Below are 22,591 nucleotides of genomic sequence, written 5' to 3'. Positions count from 1 at the left end.
AGACTCTCACGGTATACACATTATGTTTTGGTAAGAAACACTGAATTTTACTTTAATTTGTTTACAAAAGAACTCTACAGCAGTGGTTTCCAAACTGGAGTCTGGGGTCCTTGAATGGGCTTTTGGGTGTGTAATGATCCCAGTTTGATCATTGATTGAGACTATAACAACCTCGTTCAGAGGAGGTTAACAAAATCCTCTCAAACTGGGGAGCCATGGTCTAATCTTATAGCTATTATGACCTTATGTACCACAGTTCTGTTAAGGAACAGGGAGTTCTTATTAATGTGCTGTTGACAAACAGGTCACGGAAAAAGAGAGTTCAATTCCAAGTTTCTCTTTTAAATTCTGACTGTTATACAAGTTCTGGTGTTTTTATCTACACAACACAGGCGCTATTTGCGTTGTATCCAATCAAATGTTTTTTCCCGTGCATGTGCCATATTGCTGAAGGCAACAACAGACAGGCACAAACACATCACCAGCACCACAACACAGCACACACACACACAAAACTATGAGTCACAGACAGACACACCTGCTCGTAACACCACGCCCTGCCTTTTTTGTGTCAACTACTATAATTATACAGCGCCACACAATATCTTTCCCTCTCAGTTCCCACTGGCACTGTAGCTTCAATCCAAATATGATGGTAATCCATGTGAATCCAAACCAAAACGTCACATGTGATCACAGAAACATAGCAGTCCATGAAAGTTGCTGCATACATGTATTTCATTAGTTCCAATTACTTTATTAAGATCTCATGTTGGTTAAGAGAAACAAACAGGTTACACCATCATCTGGGATATTTACAGTTAATGTTGATCAGTAAAGATGATCCTCGAAATGATTAAAAGCTGTCAAAGTTAGAAAGACAAGAAAGAGGCAGTGAGTAAAAATGCTTTAACATAAGAGACTAAAGAGACTGGATCGGGTCTCAATAATAGGAGCTGAGTGAACCTGTAAAGATCTTTAGCACATACGACACCAACAGTATATGTATTCAGAAGGGAAGCAGTGCTGAGATGTCAGACCCAGAACCAGAACCAGGAAAAGGCCTCTTCAGCCACTTCCAATTCACCAAGAGACATACGAATTGTCCCAAAGTCAAGCTATAACACACATCACACAAACATGTGGAACAACCGGATGGATGCTGGGCACTTAAAAAGAGGTATACATATAGTATAGTATAGTTTGTATATTTCTCACATAATCTACCAAAGGAAAATGTCCGAAAGCAATCATTAGCTTATGGTTAAGGACTCGCTGTTTTATCAGGATTTGTGGAGGGAGTACTGAGAGAACACCACTACAGGTCCACACATATATACACTGGTCAGTTTCAGCACCTAAAATGAAGTATATCCAGCTTTTCCTATGTGATAGTAAAGTGAATATCTGGGTTTAGAACATTTGGTCAAACTGTTGGTGAAGTGGGGTGACTTTCAAACATTTCGATCCCTTAACAAGAGATTGTGGACCGATCCATGCTGCCATCGTTCAAAACAAGTACTGATTATAGATAGATAGATAGATAGATAGATAGATAGATAGATAGATAGATAGATAGATAGATAGATAGATAGATAGATAGATAGATAGATAGATAGATAGATAGATAGATAGATAGATAGATAGATAGATAGATAGATAGATAGATATACTTTATTGATCCCAAGCTGGGAAATTGCAGTGTAGCAGCAGCATTATACACAGTAACAACACACAGACATAAAAAAAAGCAATATAAAATGCAATGTAAAAAAAAATTATAAAAAAATGTATAACTAAGCGGTCTAATTGTAGTGCAAAGTAAAAATATAAGGTGCAGTGAACGGATAAAACATATAAGGTGCTTGGAGACTGTATTAGCTGGAGCTGGAGCAGCCTGCGAGAGAAGGTCATTGTCTATGATGGATAACAGTTTATTCAGCGTTCTCCTCTCCACCACTGACTGAAAAGACTCCAGCCTGAGACCAAGTACACATTTTATCAAGTCTATTGGACACCTGGCTCTGATGATCTGTTAGTTAGAAATGTATCCTTGCTACTGGTCCTGTAGCACATGGACAGGAAGTCTACCACTTTACACACTTTACCAGTGAGGTTAGAGGGCTGCTGCAGGTGACAGAACAGGATAATCACATTATATCAGGGTGTCATTGTGACGCAAATCAGAAAAGGATTAACCCAAACAGATGTACATTGTTGGACTAAACTCAGAGTTACTCATAGTCTTCTCTGGGTGTGTCACCGTCAGCAGTCACACATATCTAACTTTCCTCCTCTCACAATGTTGGGAACAACTTTCACTGTGTCTGTAGAGGTGTTTGAGGCTGGAGAGGCTTGTAAGGACAGGAACATGGCAAGATGTGAAATGTTCAAATGTCAATTTGGCAGACAGGTTATCTGTTCTAACAAATCCAGACCTGCATTTATATCCACCTGTGGTTTTGTGTGTTTGCCTGTTTGACACATAGGTAAGACAGTGAGTCAATGTGGCGCTGATGGGATTGACATTGGAGAGTAACAGTTAAAACTGTTCAATCAGTTCATAACATCATATTTATCATTTTTGTAATAGGTCAGTGTGAGATCAAGGCAACACAAAATGGTCCTGCATCATAACAGGTCTATTTTGCAATAAGTTTAAGTTTAAGTTTGCTGTACATTATCCCCTCCTTAGTACGCCTACCAGGCCTAACCATATTTGCTGCTGAATAAACTAGCACTAATGAGGAAAATAGCCTACATCTCAAATATTGCAATGAAAGACAAAATGCAATGTTCAGTTAAGGTTTGACCCTGTAACAGTAATTTAAAAATAACATGAAGTCTTGTCCAGAAGCAAACACTGCAACAGCTTAAGATAACATAAGATAAGATATCCCCCTTAGGAGAAATTCAGGTTGATGCAGCAGCAATAGGGCAAAGTAGTGCAAAAACAGAGAACAAAGAATATCACAATAAAAATATTACTAATATTATTAATATTAGAAGATATAAAATTATAAATTAAAGTATATACACTATGCAAAATAATCCAAAATATGAGCAGAAAATTAAACTTGACTAAAACTAAAAAACTAAAACTAAACTAAAACTACTAAACTACTAAAGTGGAAATTAAATATAAATAGTGCAAATGGTTTGTGTGTTGTAGGTGGGAGTTTTAAACCAGTCTTTGTCAGCTGGGGTTGGAGGTACTGGGTGCTGTGGTTTTGTGGAGTCTGATGGCAGATGGTGCAAACGAGCCTCCAAACCACTTCCACCGAGCTGCCTGAGCTCAGTGTAGAGAGGATGAGAGGGGTCGTCCATGATGGCTTTCAGCTTCCCTTTCATCCTCTTCTCCGTCACAGCCTCCACACTGTCCAGCTCCATCCCCACCACTGAGCTGGGCTTCCTCACCAGCTTGCTAAGCTTGTTGGCACCCCCAGTGCCGATGCCTCCCCCCCAACAGTGCAAGAGCCGAGTGCAAACGTTGAATGACCTGAGCCTCCTCAGAAAGAACAGTCTGCTCTGTCCTTTCCTGTAGAGGGCCTCAGTGTGATCTGATCAGTCCAGTTTATTGTTGAGTGTCACCCCCAGGAACTTGTAGGTGTCCACCTTCTCTACCTTCTACCCCCTAATCTCAACAGAGCTGTAGGTGGTTCCTGTCACACCATCCAATGAAGTTCTCATTCAGGTCTCTTTTATATATATTTATTTATTTTTTCTCGTTAGGCTACTAAACATCTAGTTGCTAAACATCCGCATATTAGCTAATAGTTTTGTCCTATTTTAGACCTAGGAGTATTAAACAAATAACTATGAACTCTCAAGTTTAAAATGCATCCAGGCAGCTGCTGAGTGAGATTGGGAACTACTAAATGTAGAGAATTGTATAAAAAGTGTCTGTTCAAAATGAATCCAAATCTATTCAGTTCAATTTTATTTGTATAGCGCCAATTTATAACAAAAGTAAAGGAAAAACTGCCTTTTAAGAGGCAGAAACCTAGGACAGACCCCTGCTCTAGGTGGGTTAGTCTGCCTTACCCGGTGGGGTGAAAGAAAGAGACAGAGAGAGAGAGAGATGAAGACAGAAGGACAGAAACAGAGACAAATGTGCACAGCAACAACACGAGCAACAACTACACTAATAGTAGTGACTGATGGTAATGATGATGAATAACTTGTTTTACACAAGTTACTGAGTTCACTGTTTGAGTTAGTTGTACAGTTTTGAATATAATCTGAAATATCTATAAAAATATGTCACGTAGTCAGGCGTCTCTGACAATAATGCTGTATATGGGCCAGATTCGGGCCATGGAACCGGGCATATACTGGGCCAGAAGAACCACAAACATGTGGCCAAAGTATGGGCCAGATTATTTTTTTCTATCTGGGTAGCTCGGTCCCTGGCAGACATATTGAACACTGGTGTAACTCATTAATGACGGCTACGTTCCGACCAGGTGTGGTAGCCCTTCGATACTATTCACCATGACACACATGACACATGACTGACTAGAACTTACTGGAACACGATGATGGTAATATTACGTAGGCTTATACTACAGCGATAGGTCAAAATAAATGTGTAAGTGTATATATCTTTAACATTCTCCTTTTTTTATTTCTTTTTAAATGACATTAAAGACACAGTTTGTCGGTATGGATGAAAGGTTGAATGTAGCGGTAGTACCTACAACCACACCCACAGAGAGACTGTGTCCCTATCCTGAGGGTGTGTGATGTGGAGCACACCTCCTCTTTCAAAAACCTCCTCCTCGGCTCCATAAGCTCACAGTCTGTAAGGAATTCTCCAACAGACCATCAGGAATCTAAGAGTTTACTGGATACACATACCAGGACCTTTCCAGCTATGAGTCGGGTTTCCCCACCCGTGTTTGTGTTGCTGCTGTTTGCAGTGAGTACAAGGAGTTTCCTCTCTTTTTTAACTGCTGTTATTTTCTGCTGTTACAGACTGGATGTTTTACCTGTCATGTTCATTCTCAATACTACCTGATTGTCTATTCTGTTTCTATGGAGGTCTGAACTAGAACATTTAAATATCTGTTTCTTTTATTTGTTAATGGTTGTAATAGACATTAGCTGTAAAGGGAATTCAGTTCTGGCACAACTAGAGTGAGCAGCTTGTTATCATACAGCGTTTTCAGACATTCTGAATAAACTAAGCTTTTAAATCAACCAGTCCAAGTCATATTGTCCTGATGACACGCTGAATTTGTGTCTACTCCCAGACATCCTAGGCAAATTATCTTCTCTATGTTGGCCATAACAAATACCTGGTTGCCATGGCAACACCAATCCAATCATAAAGGGGTATGTTGAGTCATCAGTCTAGAAAAACTGAACCCTCACAGCTCTGCAGTGAATCTTATTTTTTACTAAAAACAGTGCATGATGATTTCACTTTAACAGGTCTTATCAATTTATAGATCATAGATTATATGGTCAGTGTGTGTATGGATGATAAAAATGTTAAACATTGAGGTACCTCAAGATAGACCTGAAACTATCTTTAAGCATAATAAGCCTACTCTGAGGCTCGTTCGTTGAGCTTTCGTTGTACATTATTTTGGTGGTTCTTTTCAAATATATTTTAGTTGGGTTGTACAACAAATTGCATATTACAGTTTGTTACAAAGATCCAATGCAATTACTGACTAAGACTTTTTGGTTCTAGCTGAATTTTGTGGGTAAACTCTTTATCAAGAATTCAGCAGGCAATTTCAACCAAAACAGCCAGAACAGCATTTCCATTGCGCAAGCCAGCCGTAATTAGACTGACTGACCACAGAAATGTTCCTTATTTTACTTTCTTGTGGTGTTGCTGACATAATCCGAGACCTATTTCAGATTGAACAGTTATGGGTTTATGGGTTGGCGTCGATGTTTAGCACTCTTTAGCGCACAAGAATTGGGATTGCAGACTCAAAATAACGTGGAATAGAGAGAAGGATAACAATGACCTCAGAGATATTTCTCAGATGAATAATGAAGACCAATAGTTCCTATCATTACTGTCAGTTGTTTGTGCTCAGTGTTTTTTCATACATGTGATGTCCCTCCCTGGCAAGTCTTACTTCTTCTTTCTCACTAAAACATGTGTTGCCACTTCCTTCTCATTTTCTCATTACACGCAGCTTATCCTATTATCCTGACATGCCCATGCTTTGACTGAAAGGCTTAGCTGAATTTCAAAGGAGTGGTGGATAGGGTGTGTCAGCCTGTCCTCAATACCTTGAAGGACCAATGTTAAAAGACTGGTGTGTGGCATCTAGAGGTGAAGTTACAGATTGCAACCAACTGACTCCCGCATGCCGTCCAAATGTGTCAGAGAAACTGCGTTGGCCGCGAAACTTATGAAAATAGCCCTATCTAGAGCCGTAGAAGAGGACCCGCTCCCTCTCTAGATAAAAACAGCCACTTTTATACTAAGGTAACGAAAACAACGATTCCTTTTTCCAGGGGATTATACACTAATGAAAGATACCTTTTCATCATACTGATATAATAACGAGAATTCCGGTGGAAAAAAAACACCTTCTTGTCTGCCTCCTACACTGTGTTCCAAATTATTATGCATATACTGTTTTTGTTCTTTTTCTTACTAAATAGTCGATATAATTGGCAGTCAATAGGACTTTTTATTCCTCAACAATTATATCGTAATCTGGATTTTATTAAACACAATTACCAATGATGACAATGGCATTTTTAAAAAAACTAAAAAAAGAGGGTTAAAAAATAATAAGGAAAAAAAGAGTAAAAAAAAAAAAAATTAAAAAAAAAAAAAAAAAAAAATTTTGCAGGGGAAAGCCAAAAAAGCATCCAATCAAAAACATAACTCAAAATGCAGTGTTCCAAATTATTATGGAAAACAGAGTTCCAAAACACACAGTTTCTAAAGGACTCTTTCTCCCTTAATGCCCATAGCAACCTAGGCCTCAATGGTATTTGTTGCAGCATGGGATGGTGCGTTGTCTTACATGAAAGGCATGGTTCTTCTTTTTATACCATGGCAGGAAATGGGCAGTTAGGAACTCCACATATTTTGCAGGTCTTTTTGACACCTTCAGGCACCTTAAAGGGGACTACCAACTCACTTCCCATGATTCCAGCCCAAAACATTCCTCCAACACTTTGCTGATGTCGCAGCCTTGTTGGGACATGGTGGCCATGCAGAACTCCATCCATCTGGACCATCCAGTGTAGCACGGCATACATCAGTGAATAAAACTGTTATCTGAACGAACCTGTCTGCGCTCTGGATCAGACACAAATCTTTTCACAGGACGATGATCTCTCTTAATATTTCATAAAATATCCAGTGGTTTCATACCTATTGAAAGATACTGCACTATTTTACGCTTTTCATCTGCAGAAAGATCTTTTTTCGCCATATTGCATGAATGATTGCTTAATAATGTGGAACAACATCCTTAAGTAGTTTCCCATTAATTAGGCTCACCTGGCAAACTAACAAAGACATGGGAAGCAGCACAATTGAAAACAAAAGTACGATTCAATAGGACGACGAAAATGTGGTACAGCGTAATAAGCTGCATAGCCCCTTTTTCATGTCGAGACCCACTCAATAGATGCACATAAAACAGCCAGCCCTGCTTCTTTTGTAGTTGTTTCAACTTCCAGAAAATTAGATTAAAGTTAGAATAATCCATTCCTCCTTTTTCTGGGGACCTCCTACAACCCACCCTGTGTTGGTTCTCAGACAGGAGTTTAAAGACACTGGTGTAACCTGTAAATTAACTGCTCCAAAAGTGCTTTGAAAAGCAGCTAATCAAGGCTCATTCTATTTGACTCTTATTCTGCTCTCTAGCAGACTTCACTATTGGTTAAACACATCTTCCATTTCCATGTTTGGTAAAAGGGGTGTTATCATGTTCAACAAGGGTGCTATTGTTGACTAGCCATAATTGTTGGCTCTTACAACTCTTCTCACCATTTTGCACGCAATTCCTCTGGTATTTTTTGCCCATACAGCAACAAACACAAGAACAGGCAACAGTCAGCTCTAACTGAATGATAGGTCCGCCGCACCCTCTTTCTCAGACTGGCAGGTCGGATTTCAGCTTAACTACGTAATGAGATCTGCAGCAGGAAGTGAATGCCTCTCTTTATTTACATAGATGTAATGCAAAAGTTCAGACCTCTCCTCAGGGCTGTCTGGGCATGTACAAACTGCGCTCGACTGACATCTTGCCGACTATTCCATGTTTGTTTTGTTCTTGTTGGAACGAGACACCTTACAGATTTTATTCTTTAATTGACCACAGCTCTTTTTACACATAGCTCCACCATCTTCAAACTGCTTAGAGCTTGTATCAGCCAGAATAACAGGATGAGTTTATGACCCGGACACAACTGAGACTCTTTTCTTGATGCAAAATTGATGCCTGTAATAAGAGGACTACAAGACTTGGTTGCCTGTATTTGCTGATGATTTATTAGCAAACAGTAAATTGTGCTGTCTAACTACACATAATATCCTCCAATCGCACTGTTATAGGTACCTGATAAGACTTTACAGGTTAGCTGGCGCCACAATCCTTAGCTCTCTAAGACAGCGACACTGGTAACAACAACAACTCTCTGACAATCACTTCTGATGTCAGTCTGTGGACGCAGTATGCATGCAATATTCATCAATCCCAAGCTGGCATGTCATTCACTAATGCTAATATGAAATGTTATGAAAAAATATAGGATAGTATACATTCTCAGCTGTTTTCAGTTCTGTGGTTTTATTTTTGATATGTAGTATCAATGGTCTGTTGTGAACAGCTATTTTCTCTACCCTCATGTTGGCACAGAAATAGAAGATTAAAAATACAACATAGCCGAATCAGGTTTGGTGGCTGACCTGAAAAATGCCCCAAACTGGATTCCTGACAATGTAATCTGTAGCAGTAATTTAGTCTGAGTCAATTAAATAAAGTCTAGACTACTGAGTCTACAAGTTCTGCTCCTTTTTGCACTGTGTGCCAATCACAGTTGAGCAAGCCTCCTTTCCTGTACTTCGATATGCTATGTGCTAGTAGGGTGGCCATTTCCTTCACATCAAAAAGGAGGACACTTTGCATACACCGGGACATGCAAGCAGATATTTGTTTGGTATGATCCGGTTTTAAATTTTGATGTTTTTCCACCAGATTACATAAAGGTGCATACACATACCACATAGCTAATAATAAATATACAAGATACAGCTCATGACAACGTGCCCTTCCAATTCAGATTACATAGGTCTAATAAACATCATACAGAAACTGTTCTTAACGTTTTTATCTGGATAGATAAAGGGTAAACAAATACAGCAGATTTTTATAGGCTTTTCCTATCTACATCTGGGTATGAGCATTTTCAGAATTTCAGTCCAACAACCGACGTTAGCTCCCGTTACGTTCTCTGTCGCTGAGAGTTTGATTGACAGCCTGGTGGTAGCAACTGCAGTGATCTTGTGGCAAATCAACACATGGCTCATTTGAATATTAACATTAGCCATGTGTTGATAGGTCAGGACAGGAAAATGTAACCAATGAAATGACTTATTTTGACACACATTTTTAGCCAATAAGTATTAAACTAAGAAGGTAATGTGTCAAAAGGCGACCTTTTTAGTTATTTTCTCAAAAGGAGGACAAATGAGTGTCAGGCTTAAGGCTGTGCCTGCAGCGGGACAGGGCCTTTAAAAACCGGACTGTCCGGCCCAAAGCCGGACGAATGGCCACCCTATGTGCTAGGCTAATCTATGTTGAAAAGACAACCACATTTTGGTTAAATGGTTGAAAGATAAAAGCAACATATAGTCACATCACGTTAGCTAGCTAATGTTTGGAAAAGTCTAGCTAACTGTCTAGCTAATCTACCTAAATCATTAGCTAGCTAGTTAGCACATTTACATCAATTGTTAGTTAGCTAGTTAACATTCAGGAGAATGAGTGCATGCGCCATAGAAAGTTTTAGTCGTCATTGTTTCCGAGCTTTCTCCCAAGGCGCACATTTTGTATTTATTTTTCATATACTTTTATCCCATGCTGGGATATCTGGTATGCCAACCTTAAGTGATATGCAGCTGACTTTACATGTCTGGACCATAGAATCTGTCAAGTAAAGGTTCACTGTGAAGTAATTCCATCTGTTGTATTACATCTCCAGGCTGTTGCTGTTGTGAAGGCCATTTGGATTCCCCCGAGGAAACCACTGGAGGAAAATAAAGACTACTCTAAAGTGGAATCTGTTGCCAGGGTGAGTTATTGGTCATTAATGCTACCCATTAACTTTCACTCTGAATAAAGTTCCAGAATAAAAAGTTACCTTTTAGCTGATAACCTGTAAAGAAAAAGTAGTACAATGTAACTTCTAGCATACAGAGGGGATATGTGGCCGAAGAAGCCCTTCAAGTTCCCCAATCATTGCTCCAGTGTCACTGAATCCACATTTCTTGATTTTAAAACTGATAGGATATGCAACTCTAACACTACATTTGTGGTAGATCATCCAGAAACATCTCCTGTAGCTAAGTTGTATCTAAGGTTCCCCCTATTTACATTTCCATTGCATTAGAAGCTTATGGGATGGTAATGATTATTCCGGTTATTAGTCAAACCCTCGGCTGTTACCAGGGAAATGGAGTTATGGCTTGTAAAAAACTTTAATTCTTTATTGCAAAATGAATGAAAATATAAAACAATGATCATATTTGTTTTTCTTTGGCAATTGACCATGGTATTATTTCATATCAACTTTAGCAATAGGTCAGCTTACCATCCCTCTGTACACAGTATGCTTACCCTTAGCAGGGAAAGGAAAGTCCTGCACACACATTTCAAATGACATATCCACAAAAATCAGTTTCACAATTCTTCAGCAGAGTTTCTAACTTAGGAGTCTGCTGTAACAAATAAAAAAACAAAATAAGTTACCAGAGGGCCAGAGGGACCACTGGAACATTGTCAGCATCCTCAAGAAAGGGTGGAGTATCCAGACAGGTTGGAGAGATGGTAAAATATTTGAGGGGCGTACATTGATTAGCGTTCAACACAAAATGATGAAGAGTTTTTGGTATCTGGTGAAATGTTCAAACTTTGTAGCTAGCTAGCTTGTTTTTCCAGGTGCAAATGTTTTTTGTTGCTTCCTTCTGAAATGAATTAGAGTGTGTTTAGCTGAATCAGCTCTTCTCTGTGTTTCAGATTCGTTCAGATTTTGATAATGGCAATGGGAATATTATCTACTCTCTAGAAGGCGCTGGTGCAAGCCAGGCCCCCTTCCATGTGTTTGTAGTTGACCCTGTAACTGGATTTATTCGGGTGACCAAAACTCTTGACAGAGAGTTCATCTCTATGTACAATGTAAGTGATACATGACAAATTCAGTTCTATTCCACTGTACTTTTTGACTCTGATGTCAGTTTTCTTTTGCTGAGATTGCTACTTTTGATATCTAATATTGAGATTGAAGAAAGATGATGAAGACATCAACATCTGAGTTTTCTGTTTCAGCTGTCAGGTGTTGCTATGTACAAAGATGGAACGAAGGCAGAGGATGACGTTAGCATACAATTCAAGGTTATAGATGTTAACGACAACTCTCCAGTGTTTGGAATCATAGAGCCCGGGGAGGTGAATGAGCTCAGTGCTGTAGGTTAGTGTTTCTGCTTTTGTGTTCTCACCAATGTCTGTCCTGTTAAGTGATGGGAAAGCAAACCTTAGATAATTAATCAAACAAGACAGTTTTTCCTTGTTGTTCATATTTTATGTTTACATTCAGTGTCAAAAGCAATTAAAGTATTCTGAAATCTAAAGCCATTTTTTAAAATCTTGCATCCATATTTACCTGCCAGCAGTCTTATTCTCTCAAACTTTGTGCATTGCTGTGTTTTTTGGCCCATCACTGCCACCTGTCCATCATGGGAATACTATGCAACCACTGGCCACTATTTTATAAGAAAAGAAATGCACTCCACACATTTCCCTGGCCTCAAGGATGACTGTTTAATTTAAGGCTATTATTCACAGGGACTACAGTTATGAAAGTAACTGCAACTGATGCTGATGAACCAGGCAATGAGAACTCTAAGATTGCTTATACCATCATAAATCAGAGTCCAAATCATGACATGTTTGGAATAACAAAGGATGGGAACATCTACGTCAAAAATTCTTCCCTGGACAGAGAGGTATGGACTACACCAACACATCCTCATGGCTTATACCAATTCCAGCTAATGCTAATCCAATCAAATTACCAATCACGTTCTGTCAAGATGGTGTTCGCCAATGTACGTGTTTCTATTCTCACACTTGTGACTTTTATTAAAAACATATAATGGATCAACGGTGCCGGGGCTGGGTCTGTGGTGCTACCCGTTTCTTTTCCATTGTCACACAGTTTATCAGTATTTTTCATGTCTTTGTTTATATTCTGCAACGGATGTGACTTGAAGTGGAGTGTAGTGCAATACTTGTTCTAAAAAGCACCTAAAAAGCATGTACTTTCAACCCATGCCATGTTCTACTTTCAGGCAACAGATCAGTACACCCTAACGGTGAGAGGTCAAGACTTAGATGGTAAGCCAGAGGGAAACACCGGAACCGGCACTGTTATCATCAATGTCCGAGATGTGAATGACCACCTTCCCACTCTGGAAAAAGATTCGGTAATTTTCCATGAGGGTTTATAGAGCTACATGATTTCAATGTGTTCTTTTGAGGATAAAAGAAAATATGCTGACATGTTCATGTCAAACATCACACATTAAACTCAAATAAATGATAATCAACAAATGTTGAAACAAATACTGCTAAAAAGAGCCCTGTTACTTCAATCTCAATATGTTTTACTTGCAGTATGAGGGCAGCATTGAGGAGAACACACAAGGGGTGGAGGTGATGAGAATCAAAGCAGAGGACCTGGACCTGGAGGGCACTGACAACTGGGAAACCGTGTTTGACATTGTCAAAGGCAACGAGGCAGGGTACTTCAGCATCACAACAGACCCCAAAACCAACGAGGGTATCCTAATGCTCGACAAGGTACTGCTAAAACATCACTGTTACTGCAATTTTAATTGAAATAATATACTGCATATGTTGGCCCGTCAGTCTTTAGTAGAATAAATGTGGTAAAACAACAAATGAAAATAATATGACTGGAAAAGATAAGTAGAAACTCAAAAACAGTTTTACGGTGGAATGTTATTTGCTTTAAGTTGCCAGTAAGACAAAAAAAGTTACAGGGTCATGGGGTCAGTGTTAATTCTGACATTTCATTTTAGCCTATACTGGGGTTAAGGGTGGATTTAACATGCGCCATTAATTTAAGTATGTATGTATTTAAGGTGAATTGAAATACAAAATTAGGACATGAACCAGCTGTCATCATCCACAAAGTTGTGTCCACTAAAATCTAAGGTGTCTGGGGTCTGTTTGTAAGGAATATCCAGATGTTTTGAGGGATTTATTTAGAATGTAACCATGAAGAAAACTTAACCCTAACCATTAGATGTTTTAGCAGTCTACCCTTAACACAAACCAACCTCAAAGTGTTTATCCCGTCTACTTATCCACAATGCTTTTTATGTGTAGAACCAATGTAAATGACTGAAATATTACCTTAACATTAAGGATATCTGTTATTGTTACAATAATAATCTATGTTCATTGTGTTTGTGTGCCATTATATAGGCTGTGAATTATGAGGATGTGAAGGATCTTGAACTGGGACTAGCTCTGAGAAACAAGGCTCCACTATATGATGGATCTGCGTCAAATTCTGAATTTGGCATAAGTTTCGGAGGGGGAGCAGGTGGAGGAGGTGGAGCAGGTGGTTCAGGTGGTTCAGGTGGAGCAGCTGGGGCTGGAGGGGCAGGAGGGGGAGCAACTGGAGCAAGTGGTGGTGGTGGGGGAGGAGGGGGAGCAAGTGGTGGTGGTGGGGGAGGTGGGTCTGGAGGATCATCATGGACCACATCTAAGACTTATCCCATCAAAATCAATGTGAAAAATCAGCCTGAGGGCCCAGGTTTTGATCCCAAAGTCAAAGCTATTCCCATCTCAGAGGGAGGCACCACCAACATTAATGATGTTATTGCCCGCTACCCTGCAATAGATGGAGACACTGGGAAACCAGCTGAGAATGTCAGGTCAGTGCTTACACAAACACATTAAAGTCTCTGCAGCTACAACTACAGTGTCAGCTTCATTTTCTACATTCAGTGATAACAATGGACAAACCTTATTTCTGCTGTAGGTATGCCAAAGGATCAGACCCTGACAACTGGCTAACCATCGATCCAGAAACAGCTGAGATCAAACTGAACAAGATGCCGGACAGAGAATCTCCATTCCTGGTCAATGGGACATATTTCGCCAAAGTTCTGTGCATTCCAGAAGGTACACTCTTGCCCTATGTATATAACAAAAATTTTGTTTGTTTCATCAATGTTTGTTAATCTTACAGTCTTGTGAGGACACACAGTTGTGTACATCTGCTGTTCATAAGCAGAAGGAGTAAAGTATCTGTCTCTGAACTTGTTTCTGAAGAGTGGAAATCAAAACCAAGGAAATGCTGAATGATCTGTTCTTATTTATGTTTTCCAACACAGACATTAACGGTAAAACAGCTACCGGCACCATAGCCATCCAGGTGGAAGATTTTAATGACCAGTGCCCCACCCTGACCAGTAACATCCAGACTATGTGTACCACGGGTGATTCTGTTATTGTGAATGCCGTAGATGAGGATGTTTACCCGAACGGACCTCCTTTTCGCTATACCATCATCCCAGAGGGCACGGTGGGCAAATGGAAGGTGGAGCCTCTCAATGGTAAGGAGAACACTGACAATTATTTAAGTTGTGGTAGATAGATAGTGAAATATACATATATATAGAAATGTACAAATAGATATATGGTTGGAAATGGCCCTGTATTGGGGCCCTGGTAGAGCCCCGTGTACTAAGAATGAGTCCTTGCTGGAGCGGCCGTGTGTTCAAATCCAACCTGTGGCCCTTTGCTGCATATCATCCCCTCTCTATCCCCCCTTTACTGTCACTCTTCAGCTGTCACTATCAATTAAAGGCAATAAAAGCCCAAATAAGAAATTGACCCTGTATTGACATGAATTAGTATCTGCCACAGATCTGTTTTTACAACTATGGGTTGCCAAAGTGAAACATTTTTAAACTTGAACATGAGTCGCTTTAAGCTTCACAAAAAACAGGATTAATATAAAACCTTAAAACTAGCACTAAGCCTGTTTTGACTATGATGTCTGTTTTGCATCTATTGGACGATCAGAATGTATGGAACCTTGTTTTTAAACAAAAAATTGCAAAAGCCAGATTGAAGCTGGAGTATTTAATCCAGAATACTGTTAAAGCAGTATAGCATATTTATTTTCTACACTTCTCATATGTTCATCTCATCGCCGGCAGACACTGCCGCCATCCTGAGGGCCCAGGAGTCCATGTGGCCTGGTTCCTACGAGGTGCAATTTAAGGTGACAGACGAGCAGGGAGTGGCCTGTCCAGAACCACAGAAAGTGGAGGTCAAGGTTTGTACGTGTGAGGATGGAGTGCTGTGTAAAGAACGAGGCGCCAATGGTCAGTCCAGCAAAGGAGCAGAGTTAGGACCTGCAGGCATCGGACTGCTACTCCTGGGCCTGCTGCTTTTACTACGTAAGTATGATGTGATGAGTGAAGTGTCATGTGATCAAACACTTTCGACTAGGTTGTAGACAGCATACATGTTTTTTCAAATGTGATATAATAGTTAGAGAATTTGTTAGATATGAAAATATTATAGATTCATATATAAATATATAGTCTGAACACATAGGATGTTAATGAAGTACACAAAGGTGGATCAGGTCGAAAGGTCTGTGAATACGTAAGTTATGTATTAAGAAGAATTTAATTTACTTAATTAGACGTTCAGATTTTACTATTGTTATTAGCTGTAACCTATTAAAACATAAGCATTAGATGACTTCATATGAGCATTAAAACCCTCTACATCAGTGATTCCCAACCAGGGATACTTGTACCCTAGGGGGGGTGCTGTTGCCAAGGGGTACATGGAGAGATCGCAGAGTAGCTCAAGGAATTAGAAAAAAAAAAAATTTAATGATTTAATTTTAAAAATACCCCACATAGGAGTCAGCTATAACAATTAAGTTAGGTACGAGTGCAATTAAAAGTGTGCAAAAACTAGCTAGCAAGTGAGCAGAGTTGATGGAACAAGTACGAATGCATACTTCATATGAAAATATTGCAACAACCGTTATTATGTGCACCTTTATATGATTAATAGTTAAATAACATCAAGTTTGAAATAAATTCAAATGAGCACATTTGCAACATAAATGGTGGTGTTGATGAAGGGGTACTTGAGTTCATTGGACTGTGTTGTGGGGGTAGTTCTTTCAAAAAAGTCTGGCAACCAGTGGTCTACACTATCTTAATTCAAGCACCTGAAAATCTTTAAGTATTTATCAATGACAAATTATATAAAGTAAATAAAACATCTCTAGGAATTTTTCATTGACACAAAATTCTTCATCGAGGATGTGTATTGAAATGACCGCAACTATTGTAACTGTGGCACAAAACAGTGTGTAGGATTTGATCACTCACAGCCAGAGGGCAATTATGTTTTCATAATGAGAAGTTGTCATGTCCTTTTAAATGCTCCAACAGACACAAAGAACCCGCAATTGTGGTGGGAAAAAGAATCAGATAACAATCTCTAACAGCCTCAGTTTTGTTTAAAATAAATTCTGAGAACTCTCAACTTTTAGATGTAATTGTGGGTCTGACCAGTAGATGGCAGTGCCAAATCTGACAAACTCGAGAGGCCCAAGACTGTGAGACAAGTCAAAGCAACACATAATACAACACATAACTACAGCAAATATTACAACATACAACACCAAAATGGCTATAGAAACATCTAGTGTTGCTAATAAAGAGCTACATGGTTGCCTATTACAAGAGAAGACATAACCACACATATTGTACCAAGTAAACTGAAACGGCACCCCTGTTTTTTGAGGACCACAGCATCATTGCAGTCCCCACATCACAATTTTGGAGCCATTAAGTTAGACTAAAACTTTGTGGTTGTTTTCACAGTTATTCCTCTGTTGCTGCTCTTCTGCCAATGTGGGGGGGCTGCGGGGCTGCCAGGTGGCTTTACTGAGATGCCTTTTGACACCAAATCACACCTCATTAACTACCGCACCGAGGGCCAGGGAGAGAACACGGTAAGACCAACATATTTCCCTTTATAAACATATGTCAACCACTGTTGAGGACAGGAATATCACCATACATACACTGGTTGCTTGCTGTTGAGATGTTGTCTACTTGAAAGCTGCATGAAGTGATTTTTGACAGTTGGCCACCAGAATAACTGTTGACTCTTGAACATTTGAATCACAAGGAGGTGCCGCTCCTGAACATGCCAACAAAAGTGGATGGCGATATGGTCAACGTGGATATGGGCATGACTAGCAAAACTTCAGCGATGGTGCCCATGTCAGGTTTGGATTTCCAGAAATCTGTCACCTCTGTGGACGGGATGAATGGGGCTATCTATCAAGATGGTTTTTCAAGTGGCCAGAGAGAAGGGACATGGGGGACGATGAACCGTCTGGGTGGCAGTGGCTTCTATTCTGAGTTTGAGGGCAGAGAATCAGGAGTAGGTGGAGGACTTTATGATGGCATGGCTCTGCCAGACCACTTCCTGGGACAGTACTACTCTCAGGTGAGGATTCATTTATGTATTTTTAGTCTACTTTCTCTCTGTTGTAATTGCTGGCTTTTGTGGTCTTGGACATAATTATTTTGATGGTTCTTAATTGTTGGGGGAAACAGATCAAACTGTATAAAAGAGGTATAGCTGGAAATGCGCAAATGCTGTCAACAACATCACGCTATGAACTGTTAAGTTTGGCCTTTGACCCTATAACCCATTTTAAAAAGCCCTTTAAGCTAACTAACTCACTGTGTGTTAATAGACATACCAACAGCTAATGAACACAAAGACAGTTTGCATCATGAATACCAAAATATTATTGTGCTCAGTCTACAAAAAAGGTAACCTTGGTGACGATTTCCTTTTCTCTTTTAACAGAAGGTGAACAGTGGAAATGAGAACCTTGGAGTTAAGGATGGTCTCTTGGTTTATGACTATGAGGGTCAGGGCTCCTCTGCTGGCTCAGTGGGCTGCTGCAGCCTCCTGGAGTCTGACAACAACCTGCAGTTCCTCGAGGACCTCGGGCCAAAGTTCAAGACCCTGGCTGAAGTATGCGGAGGCAAGAAGATCCCAGCTGAAGTCAAACCAATGTTCACTCCTCTACCCAGTGCCTCCATCAACACTCAGAGCTCAGTGTCAAGTGTGGTGAAAGCCCAACAGCTGCCCCCTCCACCCCAGCGGCAGCCAACCATTGCCAAAACAGAGCAGACTGTGTTCAGGGAGACATCTGAGAGTTCCCAGGTGGTGAAGGAAAGCAAAGCAACAATGAAAGAAGGGATGACCACAGTGAAGGAAGGGATGACAAATGAAGGCCAGATGTTCCTGCTACAGCAGCAGCAGCCTGTCTACTACACCACCACCCCTGTGATGCAGCCGATGCACTATGTAGTCCAGCCACAAGTTCAGAACACTGTGCTTCTGGCTGAGGCACCATCCACCAACATGCAGGGCATGGTATTAGTTAATGGCACCCAGACCGGACCTGCCCAAGGTGTGGTTGTTCAGGGACAGATGATGTCTAGTGGACAAGTCCAGGGCCCCGGTATGATGCTGGTGGAGAGGAGCGGGATCCATGGGGCCGGTGCAAACCTGATCCACACTGGCAACCTCTCTGGTTCCCAGACCATGATGGTCGTGGAGGGCAAGGTCCCTACAGGTTCCCTGAAAGTGCTGAAGGGGAGCCAGACTAGCTTCATGCAGGGGGGCACTCTACAGCAAGGAGGGCTTTCAGGATCTCAGAGAGTCCTGGTGGTCGGAGGACCAATAAGCAGCGGAGGGCAGCTGGTCCAGGAGGCAGGAGGTCTGTCCCAGAAGAGTGATATCTCTGGCTCTCAAAGAGTCCTCTACAGTAAGGGCAACACATCCACTGGAGCTCAGAGCAGTGCAGTGGGTTCATCTACTACCACACTGAGCACAACCCCCAACCACCACACAGTGGTGGTGCAGGAGAAGTTCACTGAACTTTGATGTGGAAAAAGACACTTTTTAATGCAGTTCAGACTTCTGGTCAGGCAATATCTTAAGTACATTTATGAGAGACTTGTGAGATATGTCAGTCTATTGGTGGAGGGTTTGCTGCAGCAGTTTGACAAGAAATGAAACATGCTTGTTCATACTACGGTTTCTACTGCACTTAAACAACTGTGTAGTGCACATAGCTGCCCTAACTTTACAGTAACCTGTTTTCTGCCTGGTTTGTTTTCACAAAGGTATTTATGTGAACATTTTCTACACTGATGATTTCTGTAATTTGGCATACAGCATGTGCAGGAGTTAATGTGATCAAGAGAATGTCAATATTTCACATAGTTTTCCCTCATTGGCTAGTCAATGTTGGGAGTGTGCACTGGTTTCAAAAATGGAAAAGTGTAAAAGTATAGTTTTAAATGTAGGTCACACTACATTGACAACTGTTATGTTTTGCATTATTATCAGGTAAACTTTTGTCTGTTTGCAAATAGCCGTAAAACTAATGCCATTCCAATCAGTCTCTGCTGTAATCAGCATCTAGCGTTGTTATTTTGAGCAGGTTACCATGCTGATGTTAGCATGGCAGTAGACTTTTAACATGTTTTCAGCTAGTGAGTGCTGTCATAACAGCTACTGCCCTGCAATGTTGTAGTTTTTTACGTTATTTTGCCACTCGGCGATACCATATACCATACACAGGTTGCAATAAACCTACTATAATCCCATCATGTAGCTCTGTTTGTAGCTTTAAAAAGAGGAAATGGTTTGCAGGATGGCATGATACAGGTTAGGGAATCAAGTTAGGGTTAATCTATTTACAGGTATAGAGGAGAATTGAGTATTTATAGTACATAGTTTGGAGATTATTATAGATCCTAAATTAAACTTACAGAAGGGTGACACTGGAAGAAAGGGACAAAATTACACCTGCTACTGGAGTACCACAGACAACACCATGGATTTTAGGGGTGTAAGAAAATATTGAAAAATATTGTAACACAATATTTTGTTCTGTGATATTGTATACATTTGTGTGCGGAAATCCCCAACTTCTAGATGGCAGTGTTGTAAATGTACTAACATCCTAAAATTAGATTGAACAGTACAGTGAATCTGTATCGTGATCCATATTGTATCCCCACATTCCTGGCAATACACCACCATAATGGATTTATGAAAACCATTCATATATTTTTAGAACTGGATATGGCACCACTGCTCTGCCTTGCTTCCAATTTTCTGACTGCTAACATTTCACCATGTATTACTTTTCCCAGTGAGATAGGGGTATATTTTTATTTTTTTATAACGCTGAGTTCAGCGAAGAGTTAAATAGCTTTCATTACTCTGTTCTGCTGTCTACCTTGCCTAGTAGGAGGGTAGCACCATAATCTAGTTGGGTGTTACTGATCTCCACATAGGAAAACTGCCAGCACAGAGCAGTTTTACCGCTGATCATATGTAGGGGTTGAGTGCCTTGCTCAAGGCTTTAAGTCCACACTCCATACTGTGCCCCATGCTGGATTTCAGTTGGCCCACGCCAGTTTCCTGCAGACTTAGCCTACACCGCCCCCCAAAAAGTATGCAGACCTTAAATTGATATCGTTTGTCAATCACAGCTTTGGCAAATGGTCATCAGATATGTTAAATAGACACGTTTAGGAAATGAATAAGAGAGACATTTATTGTAAAAGAACATAACTAAACAAAAACATTTAAAAAGTGGGTTATGGAAATGTTTTGTCTGAATGAAAATCCACAAAAAAAGTCTTCTAAATGGCTCATGCTGTTTGGACGTGTATTTTCTGATCTGACGCCCCCATCAGCATGACAGCTTTGTCTGTCTGTGCCTTCAAAACTGCTGAAAAAAACCTTTCAACTCACATACAATTCTATGGTCAAGGTTTAGGCACAAAAACATTGGTGAAGTTAAGGGAAACATCATGTTTTGAGTTAAAAATAAGTTCTCTGTTAAGGTTAGCGAATGGTAGTCATGGTTAAAAGAAACCAATATTGTCTGTCAGTAGGAGACAGGAAGCCAAATGCCTGATGTTTGGTTACCAATACATACACAGGTTGCAATAAACCTACTATAATCCCATCATGTTAGGGTTCACCTATTTAAAATGGAGGCAGCACTAGAAACTACTAGCTGTCAGGAAGCACTTCTTCTTCATGTGGGAAAATACTTATCTAACCTATCTGAATAAAATCTCAAGGCCAACCTTGAACCTTGTATGTATTATAAGATTCCTGTCACAATAATCAGTTATGTTTCTTTTGCTAATATGAGGATCTTGAATTCTTTTCCATGCGTCTTTGTAAAAGGCATGGGATGAGCCAGACTGGTAAAGTGAATGGTGCTCTGACCATGGGTGATTTGCTCTGGGTTCTGGTGGTGTTATTTCAGGTTAAGTGACTCTCTTTACATCCTGTGCAGACTTGTTCCTTCATGAGACTCCAGCATTAAGCAGCCTGTGAGAGATTTATGTCTGGTGCAACAGACAAAAATTGGTCCTGTGTTTTATTGTATTTTTTCGTTTGTCAGTAAAAGCTTTCAATTAATTTTTAAGTGCTGTGTGTCAGGGTGCCATCCAGTTATGGTCTTTAAGATAGTACTAGACATAAACATTCACTTTCATTCTCCGGTTGGTTTAAAAGGTTCAGATGTGTCACTGTACAGAATATTGGTAGAATGGTTCTCACAGCTTGTTTCATAAATACTAAATATACCAGTTACTTTGCAATCAACTGAATGAATGTTTAAGATTTAAAGCATTCTTCTACAGTGTCCACTTAATGCTAGGGTGTTGGTGGTGGTAAGATTTCATTGTTGCACTTGAATGAACACAGTAAATGTTTCATGTTGTTTTTAACCAGTCAGTGTCATGAGTTTTATTATTTCATTCCAAATTATGCAATGTTCACACCGATTTAAATCCTGAAACTTAAATTAGTGCTTTGCTTTTAGTATTTTTATCATTATTATTATTATTAAATTGTATGTGCATGTCCATGGTTATACAATAGTAAAAAACAGGGGTTCATTTGCTGGAATACATTTTGACATAATGTCATAATGGCTGTCTAACTTAAATACAACTTCAATAAACACTTCAACTGTTCAACAAGCATTTTATGTTATGTGTCTTCATGAGGTAATTATTATTATAATTATTATTTCTAATTATATTACTGTATATGGCAATATTTACTTGTTAGTACCTGGCTTGGTAAAAAAGGTTTGTGGTTTTACACAGTTAAGAACACACCTGAAGGAATGGAAGAGATAAAGAAAGAGCAGTGCAGAAGTCCATTCATGTCAG

At 39.9% G+C, this 22,591-nt stretch overlaps 1 protein-coding gene across 1 annotated transcript; it reads left to right on the top strand.

Annotated features, from left to right (window-relative positions):
• The first annotated feature begins 4,760 nt into the window (after window positions 1-4,760).
• LOC127350785 (desmoglein-2) lies at window positions 4,761-22,399 on the top strand. Its single transcript, XM_051377759.1, has 14 exons — window positions 4,761-4,921; window positions 10,198-10,287; window positions 11,232-11,390; window positions 11,541-11,682; window positions 12,057-12,217; window positions 12,563-12,697; window positions 12,888-13,073; window positions 13,725-14,179; window positions 14,287-14,429; window positions 14,642-14,863; window positions 15,473-15,715; window positions 17,171-17,301; window positions 17,481-17,804; window positions 18,174-22,399. The coding sequence occupies exons 1-14, from the start codon at window positions 4,877-4,879 to the stop codon at window positions 19,260-19,262; spliced, it is 3,525 nt and encodes a 1,174-aa protein (XP_051233719.1). The 5' UTR covers window positions 4,761-4,876; the 3' UTR covers window positions 19,263-22,399.
• Window positions 22,400-22,591: the final 192 nt, after the last annotated feature.

Source organism: Dicentrarchus labrax, unplaced genomic scaffold (assembly GCF_905237075.1).
Source record: "Dicentrarchus labrax unplaced genomic scaffold, dlabrax2021, whole genome shotgun sequence".
Lineage (NCBI taxonomy): Eukaryota > Metazoa > Chordata > Actinopteri > Moronidae > Dicentrarchus > Dicentrarchus labrax.
This window is presented reverse-complemented; position numbering and strand designations above follow the sequence as displayed.

Bases quoted from the DNA above. Each gene is read 5' to 3' on its own strand.
- LOC127350785 (XM_051377759.1), top strand. From the start codon at position 4,877: ATGAGTCGGGTTTCCCCACCCGTGTTTGTGTTGCTGCTGTTTGCA. The intron at 11,391-11,540 runs GTAAGTGATACA...TTTCTGTTTCAG, and splicing joins AGTTCATCTCTATGTACAAT to CTGTCAGGTGTTGCTATGTA. The intron at 13,074-13,724 runs GTACTGCTAAAA...GCCATTATATAG, and splicing joins GTATCCTAATGCTCGACAAG to GCTGTGAATTATGAGGATGT.